Below are 10,189 nucleotides of genomic sequence, written 5' to 3'. Positions count from 1 at the left end.
GTTTTTTTTTTTTTTTTTCTAGACGGCTTCCCGCGCCCCCCCTGCAATGACATGGCGCCCCCCTAGGGGGCGCGCCCCACAGTTTGGGAACCTCTGCCCTAATAGCAACATGTTGGATGCTGTACACCATATTGAGATGCAAGAGATGCTTTTTACATTGACTGTATTTCCTCCTATATTTAAAATACGTATTTACGTATTTAAAAATATGGCGTTTTTATGGAAGTGACCACTAGAATGCCATTTTCTCTGCACACTGATCTAGCTTTTAAAAGTTTAAGTGATATTAGTAATTTGGCAAGACACTGTAAATTATATTTAATTTGGATGTAGATTAAGACTTTGTTTTACTGGGAAAATACATATCACCATTTTTGTTTAGCTATGTAGACACCAAATAAAGTGTGGGATAATTAAGTTATCTAATATTTTAGCTGAGCAAAACACAGAGTTTGTGCAGAGACCAGATGAAACAACAGAAATCAACTTTAACAGTAAAACACATTTTAAAAAGTCTGCTAATTATTTGCAAATTAAAGTTTTATTTTTAATAAATATGACAATGTGACTGAAAGTGATTTGTTTAACAGACAAACTGAACTGTCCTCTTGGTTCTCCTCAAGTAAGTTAAAAGTGTGAGACTTTGTGTGTCTGTTGAAGTCTTACTCAGGTTGATGAAAAATATGATGTACAGTAAATGCTTGCCTTTGGCACTCTGGTTTGTGATCAGCTGTACCCATGAAAATAATATGTCATCCTCTTGTCCTCAGGACATCAATTGCACATCAATTTCCACCCTCTGCATTGGGATGATGTCAGGAGGTGTGCTTCTGGGACAGACAGCTATCTTTCTGCTTCATTCTCTTGAGATCCTGGCAGGCAACACTGTGTGCTGTGAACCAGTTGAAAATCTTTATAAAGGACAAAAGGGTCCTTTTGGAACATGGAGGGCATCTGATTTCACCAATAAACACTAGTGAAACATGAATAACATTTTTGTGTCTCTGTTGATGGTAGAATTCACTGTGTTTTCCTCATTGTGGTTGTTACCACCAGGCATCTTTATTGAATTAGATACAAGCTGGGTATTATAAAGTGGGGTAAAACGGAACAGGGAGAAACTCTTACTTTGGCGGGTTCGGTGTGCATGACAGTTGTCACTGCTGCTGGGTGCGATCTGGGTCTGGAGCGCTCTCTAACATTTATTTCCAGTTACAGCATGAAAGTGTGGACTGTTACTGGAGCGAAATCCCTACTTTGTGCATTTATTGCTGCTCATCTTCAATATGTGGGTGTCATTCATAATCCAGCTGAATTCCCTATAATTGTGTTTATTTCATCTTTAGTTATTGCGTAAACAAAATCAAAATTTTGTTTATGAACCAAGGAAATCCTAGTCATCCTAGTATTCCTGCATTGCCAGAAAAGAAAAAAGGTTCTCTGTTGCTTGCACCTATTTCACTGGCATTGTTCATTACAGATATGTTTAATGTTGCAAATCAACCAATCGTTACCTTGCCCTCATTAAGCAGTACACACAGTGGTGTGGTGGAGGGCCTTTTGTTGGAGTTTTAACTGTCCACATAATGGTAGCTCTAAAAGGAGTGGTTTTATTTGAATCTTGGAAAAGTGGTGGAGCGTTTAAAATCTGGGGTGGTGGCGTGGCGTTGGGTGGAGCCATCTTAGACGTTGTACAGTCAGTTTTGCATGTACTGGGCCCGGGTCCTTCCACAGGCACTCTTGTGGGGATTTCAGGGGCAGCCCAGTTTTTCTCCGAGAGGTGGGTAGACTGATTGATTTTATCAACCATTCAGCATAGTTAGCTTTAGCTACAGACTACTGTTTGCCTCCATTTCACTAGCATTTAATGAATTAAGGAAAAAAAAAAACATTTATTGAACTTGTCTGTGTACCTTTTATCACACTAAACAGATGAGTCAGTCAGCAGCAGCTCTGACCCACGTCCCTCCTGACCTGCCTCTCCTGTTTGGGAACCACTGGTACACTCCTGATCAAAATCTTAAGACCAGTCAAAAAATTGCAAGAATTTGCATTTTGCACTATTGGATCTTAAGAAGGTTCTAAGTAGAGATTCACAATGATAAAAGAAGAAATCAGCGTAAGAGACAAAAAACTTTTGAGCGGGAATTAATTGAAAACTGCATTTACACTCAAACATGATTTTTTCAGCTGATCAAAAGTTTAAGACCAGACCATAGCTCAAAAAAAAAACCCAAAACAGAAATCAAAGTGTCAAGAAAAAGGACTCAGTAATGAGTAGCTCCACCATTCTTGTTGATGACTTCAAACAATCATTTAGGCATGCTTGATGCCAGTGTTTCCAGGAGGCTAGTGGGAACGTTGCTCCAAGTGTTGAAGATGGCTTCACGAAGGGCATCCACTGTCTGGAACTGATGTCCATTTGTGTAAACTTCCCTTGCCATCCATCCCCAAATGTTCTCAATTGGGTTTAGATCCGGGGAACATGCAGGATGGTCCAAAAGACTGATGTTATTCTCTTGGAAGAACTCCTTTGTCAGGCGGGCATTGTGAACTGCAGCATTGTCCTGTTGAAAAACCCAATCATTACCACACAGACGAGGGCCCTCAGTCACGAGGGATGCCCGCTGCAACATCTCCACATAGCCAGCTGCTGTTTGACGCCCCTGCACAACCTGAAGCTCCATTGTTCCATTGAAGGAAACCGCACCCCAAATCATGATGGCGCCCCCACCACTGTGCCGTGTAGAAAACATCTCAGGTGGGATCTCCTTGTCATGCCAGTAACGTTGGAAGCCATCAGGACCATCAAGGTAAATTTTTTTCTCATCAGAGAAGACAACTTTCTTCCACCTTTCAATGTCCCATGTTTGGTGCACCCTTGCAAAGTCCAAACGGGCAATTTTGTGGCGTTGAAGACGTGGCCTTTGAAGACGTTTTTTGTTTCTGAAGCCCTTCTCTTGCAGATGCCGTCTGATGGTTATTGGGCTGCAGTCAGCACCAGTAATGGCCTTAATTTGCATAGAGGATCATCCTGTGTCTTGACAGACAGCCAATCGGATCCTGCGGCTCAGAACTGGTGAAATCTTTTTGGGTCTACCACTTGACTTTTTTTTTCCATAACCCTCAGGATCATTTAAAAAATGCAAAATGACTGTCTAACTGCGTCCAACCTCAGCAGCGATGGCATGTTGTGAGAGGCCTTGCTTATGCAGCTCAACAATCCTACCACGTTCAAAGTCAGTGAGCTTTTTTGCTTTTGCCATCAGAAGGTCTTGACAGAAAATGACATGGAATCCAGATTTTTGCACAGCTTTGGGCTTTTAAAGACTATGGTCTTAAATTTTTGATCAGCTGAAAAAATCATGTTTGAGTGTAAATGCAGTTTTCAGAAAATTCCCTGCTCAAAAGTTCTTGTCTCTTGCACTGATTTTTTCCTTTAACATTGTGAAGCTCTACTTAGAACCTTCTTAAGATCCAATAGTGCAAAATGCTAATTCTTGCAATTTTTTGACTGGTCTTAAGATTTTGATCAGGAGTGTATACTGTATGCATTTTACTGTTGCATGTAAAATTCACTAGCAGTAAATTGTATCAGTATTGGACTCAAGAAATTAAGGCAGTTACAAGCCTTTAAAATTGCAACGCTTTTGAGGGGTCAAATTGAATAAAAAAAATTTAACAACAGCTGCGCAGTGGGGGCCCAATCTAATTTTTTGTCATGGGGCCCAAAATTCCTGGCAGCGTCCCTGCAGCAGGGGTATCTCTGGCTGTCGCTGCATCAGTAATAGACCAGTTTGATGTACCTGAAGATGCCTTGGAAGACTGGGGTATATAGTTTTAGCATTTGCAGGAGGTTTTGTGTCCTCGTGTACCCACAGCAGGCTGTGAGCAACCTTCATCAGCAACACTTGCCAGACGAAGCAATTTTACAGAGGTTTGGAATCTGCTTACAGAGAAGATGATAGAAGAATAGGTTGTGTTCATATTTGTGCATTACAGTTTGCATAATATGGATATTTTTCACAACCATTTATTTCTTTATCTGTCTTTTTGAGTCCTTTGTATATCTTGTTATTTTGTCTATACTTTACCTTTTTGCATTGATAAAATGTCTATGATATTGGATGTGTCTTGTTCACAGATGGCTAAAGTAATGCTCCGGGATCGCATTTAGAAAACAATGTGAAACATACGTACCTCCAAAAGTAAAAAATGGCATATGCTAAACAAACAGCCAGATTTACAAAGTCATGCAGACACACACCAGAAAGCAGCACTTCTGGTGTGTGTTAAGGCAGTAACTTGTTGAGCAGATGCTCAACAAGTTACCGCCTTAATATCTGACCCCTACACACCTGCATTCAACCATAAATAGCCAATGCAAAGTTCCTCATACACGTTAAGGTGTATTTAAATGAGCCTGCAGATAAGTTTTGCTTCATGGTCACCAATGGCAACCACAGAGAGGAAAGTAAAGAAAACAATTTCACAAGACAGAGATTGGTGGGAGTGAGGTGGAGAGTAGAAAAAAACAACTAAATTTTGGTATCCACAGTAGTGGCGTGACAAAAGTTACACATTGCAGATCTCACTAAAGTTCCACACCGCCACAAGCATTTTAGGAGGCCAATGACACACTCCTCAGTGGTGTGAGCGGTATTAGGGGCCAGCACCTGAGGGAGAAGCCATTGTCTCCTCCAGGTTAAATGATGAGTATTATTGTGATGATGTGCTGAATGCCTGCGATGGACTGATAACCTGTCCAGGGTGACCCCACATCTTGCCCAAAATGTCTCGCTTGAAATAGGCACCAGCAGCCCTCTGGACCCCACTAGGGACAAGGATGTAAGAAAATGGATGGACGGATGGATGTGCGTGTCGAAGAGCAGGATCTTCTTAAAGAGACAAAGGCGTCAAATTGTAAAGTCTCCAAAACGAGCGTACACATGGCTCAGAGTTTGGGTGAAGGACTGCACATTCTCCTGTCATGTTTGTTTCTAGATCACAACCTATCTGTAGAAAGTGATGTATAATAGTTTCAGACTGTTTTGTGTGTATGAAAACATTGTAAATTGAGATTAACTATTATTAACCACAAATATTAATTGATGATGGTGATGTATTTTAGATCAAACTGTCTATTGCAGATGCAGCATGACTATAAAAACAGAAGAATGTTTGAGCTTCATGTACAATGGTTATTGGTAGAAAATGTCTTCTTATTGTATATTTTCCATTTCAGTCAGCTTTATCCTGACTGAAATGGAATATGAAAATGTTTCGTAAGCGAGCAGAGAATCCGAGCAGGGACTAAGTATGGAGCGAGGTGAAGTTTTGAGTGCAAGCATTACAAGCTTCTAGAAGAAAGACATGAAGCCCTGCTTTCAAAATAAAAATGTAAGCAAAAGTATTAAAAGTTTTGAGAACAAAAGACATGAAATCCTGTTTTCAGACTGAAAATGTGTGCTCTTGGATTATGCCAGGAAAATTCCTCCATATAAAGAAGGTTTAACAATAAGGCAAGAAAGTCTAACAATAATCTAAAGAAGCTACTTTCACAAAGAACAAACTCCAAGAATAAATTAAGAAACTAAATACAGAGGAATTAACTAGTATGGCAAGACTTTTCAAGCAATAATTAATACAGAGCACTAAACAGAATACGGCAATACCTGAACTGAAGTAAAAACACAGTAGAAGATGATAGAAGAAAATCTAATGAGAATAATATTCATGAGGAAAACAATAATCTATGAAAACAGACCTCACTGGCAGAACTAATATGGCACAAAATATGAAGCATAAATTAATCAAATAGGAAATAATCAAACCAAAAGCCAATAATCCAAAAATTGACACGCCAGTGTATTCAAGATAACATTAACCTTTTATCTGGTAAATATTGTAGATACCACAAGTTGGTACTTGTGGGTTTAAAGAAAAAAATCATATCTAGAACACAGTAAGTTATAACTTTGATATTTCACACAACCTGTTTTTTTTATTTTTCACATTAGAAGATGGGGAATAAAAGAGTCATTTTCAGTGTCTTTAAATTTCACCTTCTTTGTGATTTTGTGTACAAAATCAGTCTATTCTGCTGTTTATAAAGCCAGAAGGCTGGATATTGGAAGGTAGTGTATTTGAATTCTGTGCAGTTTCAAATATAAAGAGAGATTCAAACATAAAGAGAGATTCCTTTGCAGATTTCCTTTTGACTTTTAAAAGTCCAGCGATGGTAGTGCTGAGTTGTGAAGTCTCAGTGAGAAAGGGGGCAGGGCAATGCCTTGCTTTGGAGGAAATCTGGAACCTATAAACTTGAGCAACTTCTGGGACAAGGAGGCAAATGTCACAGCATTTAGATCTGGTTGGCTGCGCAACAGATCTCTCTCTCCGCCTCGTCGCTTCGACTGGACCAATCAGTTAGGACTCACTCTTCTTGCGTACTGAAGCTTCAATATCCTAAAATCCATTTCAGGCCAATCAGGGAGCTGAGTGGGAGGGCAGCTGAAATATTCACAGTTGCCTGCCTTTAAAAATGTACACTCACTATGCTCTTGTTTCACATGCTGCTTAAGGAGAATGACGTGAGAGAGTTTGTACCTCATAATGCATGCTTGCAAAGACTGGAAGAGATCATTGTTGGGTTTTCACATATGTGGATGAAGGAGATGACATTGAGTGCTTGCTCTTTCAGTTTAGCTTGATTAACTATTCCCCAGGGAGAAGCTGTAAGGAAAAGGACAACAGCAGAAGAAAGACAAAGCAGAGAAGCAGAGAAAGGATCTCAAGAAGAACAGAACAGAGGAAAAAGACAATACACTTGAAAAAACTGGGTAAGCACAAGAGCGGAGCACATAGAGCAATTGAAAGAACTAAAGGAGAGGAAGAGTGTGTCAAAGTATGAGAGAGGATGAACTGTCCAGAGATGATCACCCTAAAGGCAGGGTGGTTCCCAAAGAGAAGCTGGCAACTCCGCTTTCTAACGCCTGTCCTGTTGTTGTAGCCACTCCAGGCATTACCGGACGTAAACGACAGATTGGCTCACACACAGAGGATCACCTTACTCCACTCACCCCTACCTCAACGGACAACAGCAACAAAGTCAAACCAGAGGACGGCATTCAGATATACACCCCAACAGGTCCCAAAAAACTCAAACAGAGCCCTCAGCATCAGCCGCCTTCTTCCAGCCCCTCGCTTTCTCCCCTGCCAGGTCACAGTCCTGGAGGACTCCCAGTCCTCGAGGACCCACATGCTCAGCGGGCCATCGCCAACATCCGTGAACGCCAGAGGACTCAGTCGCTGAATGAAGCGTTTGCCTCGCTGCGCAAGATCATTCCAACCCTTCCCTCGGACAAACTGAGCAAAATTCAGACTCTCAAGTTGGCATCCCGCTATATTGACTTTCTGTACCAGGTACTGCAAAGCAACGAGATGGACAGCAAGCTTGCCGGGTGCAACTACCTGGTGCATGAGAGACTGAGCTACGCCTTCTCTGTGTGGAGGATGGAAGGGGCATGGTCAACAATGTCTGCAGGTCACTAGCTGGGTCTGATAGGTCAACAAAGAGAAAGACTGGTACAAACTGAGCTCTTCTGTAAGCCACATTAGCCTTGAAACTCTTGAGGTTTGTGAATCAGATAGGCTCTGGACTGTTATTTAAATGTTTCAACTGATTGCTGGGGAAGGGACACTATAACACACTCAAAGTAAGACCTCTAATTTCTAATTAAGTTTAGAAAACTGGTCTTCATTGAAGAAGTTCAAAGACTATCTGTACAAACTTTCCTCCACATGAAAAGAAATCATTTTACTTAAGGTCTTTTAATCCATTTGTTTTCTTTGGATCTGAAGTCAGAATGCTGTTTAAATCAGCTGCTCTCCCCTAATTTTATCACTGCATCCATCAGGCATACATACCACAAGCCAAATTTAAACTTTATGAGTATTTTTCTGTATGTCTGCTATATCTTGGGTTAGCAAGAGAAAATTTGTGTGAGATATATAAAACCTAGCAGCTGTAGGGTTTAGATGAAACTCTTAAAACTGATCCTGGATCTTTGCCTTACCCAAATCCTTTCAACTTTTAATTTTCCAGCCCTTGAAATCCCTTGGCCACCTCAGAACTTAAGAGCGGAAAATGTAGCCATGGGCAGTTGCCTCTTTTAAAACAAAACTAAGCCCCTTTGTGTTTTCTCCTGGTTCTAAAGAGAAACTCCTGTTGAAATATTTTCCTCCAGTTCTGGCTCAAATTTAGCTTGCATGGCATGAATCTCTGATACAGCTACAGCTTGCTGACGAGGAGGCGTAATGAAAACAAACAGTCTTCTAACAGCCATTAATCATGTGTGTCATCATCAAAGGGGAGGCTGATGTGGCTCCCCACTGGGCTTAGCATAAACCATGGGCAGAGATGGAGGAGGTGAGAGCTGATTTATGCACACAAACGTGGACGTGTGCATAGGTGTAGACATTTGCATGTACACATTCCCTGGAAATTGCATGTTCTGCATGGACTAGGTTCTAAAAATACCTCTGTAGTATTTATTTAAAGTCAGAAGCATTACCAGAGTAAAGTTAACTTTTATGCCCCATTGAAGCCCCATGGTTTTTATTCTTACTGTTGATTTTATTTTAACAAGAGAAGTACAAAGAGAATTGAGCAGGCAGGTTGTTAGCATCCAAAACAAACCCATGACAAACTTGATAAACCGCTTCTTGCTTCAGTGCCAGCATGCAAAAAGATCAGCAACATTTTGCAGTTTCCAACTGAGATGAATAATTTTAATTTTTTTGAGCCCTGCAGTCAGTCCAGTGTGGTTTCAGAAGGCTTAAGGTCTCTGGCATATTAGAAGATGCTTGACTTTTCAAAATGACTCATTATCCAGGAGAGGATGATGAGTCATTGAATAAAATTATTTATTCAATGACTCATTTATTGAATAAATTGTAAAAGAGCTGCTAAAATGTTCCAAATTATTTTTTCAATTAAAAAAAATTGTATTTCTTCAAGCAAACTGTATGGGAATTTTTTCAAATGTTTTTTGATGTTTATGGCCCCATTGGTATCTGGGTTACCTCTAAACAAGTATTTGCATGAAAGCTCTTCATCTTGATTCTTGAATATATAGAACACCACCCTTTGTAAACTTTACAGATTCTAAAAATCCATATTTGTGTTCCTTCCATAACATTTTGCCTTTATTATTTTTTACTTCAAGCTGATAAATAAAATCTGATGTTTCAAATTATTTGGCAAAAAGTGGCACTTCCTTACAGGCTGGATAAGAAATGTGTCTTTTTACCTCTGCTGTCAAGTTATCGCTGTGCCTCTTTACCATGATTTGCTGCAATAGTCTAAATATTGTGCTAATTTCAGCTTACTTATATTGATACAGATAATAAAACACAAAAAATATCTTGGGAATTAGATGTGCATTCACCTAATTTGTATGAAGACTAAAAATTTTGAGATATTTCTTTAAACCCAATACATGTTATTGAGGACCACTGTTGGCAGAAACTTAAATTTAAATATCCTGTTCACACCTGACAGTAACATTTTTGGATATGTTAGAGAAAGGACTAGAAGACGATTTGTTTTTTGTTTTTTAAACTGTCATTCATTTCTGGATGAAATAATGAATCGTAAGATAGTAAAAGGATAACAATTTTAATGCTAGTGGGATGTAATTGTGACTTCAATTCACAATAGAAAACCTGGTTCACTTAAGCTAAATTTGTTGTCAAGCTACTAGTTAACATAAACTAGTGTTAGCCATATTCAACATTCACACTTTGACCGAAGAATAGATCAAGAATTTAAGGAAAGCTATATTAAAAGTGTACTATAATGAAGATGTATTTTGATAAATTATATATACAAATTATATTATTCATGACTAAAAGACGTAATACTTTAGTTTGGGGTTTAGAATTCAAAATAACCTACTGTATTTTCCAGACTATAAGAGCGCCCCATACTACAAGCCGCACCTACAATTTTTGTGAAAAAAAAAAAAAAAAAAAAAAAAAAATTGTTTGTGATAATCTGAATATATAAGCTGCACTGGGCTATAAGCCTCTGGTATCTCTGCCACTCTCGCTTTTCCATAAGGACCCAGCAGAGGGCTGCGTTCTAATAAATCTACTGGACTTATTAAAGACGCAGCCCTGCGTCTCC

General features: G+C 39.5%; 1 protein-coding gene across 1 annotated transcript; it reads left to right on the top strand.

The window, feature by feature from the left end:
* The first annotated feature begins 6,570 nt into the window (after positions 1-6,570).
* LOC103154329 (twist-related protein 2-like) lies at positions 6,571-9,400 on the top strand. Its single transcript, XM_016662626.1, has one exon. It carries the CDS (start codon positions 6,907-6,909, stop codon positions 7,549-7,551), a length of 645 nt encoding a protein of 214 aa, XP_016518112.1. The 5' UTR covers positions 6,571-6,906; the 3' UTR covers positions 7,552-9,400.
* The last annotated feature ends 789 nt before the right edge of the window (positions 9,401-10,189 follow it).

This window comes from Poecilia formosa, unplaced genomic scaffold (assembly GCF_000485575.1).
Source record: "Poecilia formosa unplaced genomic scaffold, Poecilia_formosa-5.1.2 Scaffold381, whole genome shotgun sequence".
Lineage (NCBI taxonomy): Eukaryota > Metazoa > Chordata > Actinopteri > Cyprinodontiformes > Poeciliidae > Poecilia > Poecilia formosa.
This window is presented reverse-complemented; position numbering and strand designations above follow the sequence as displayed.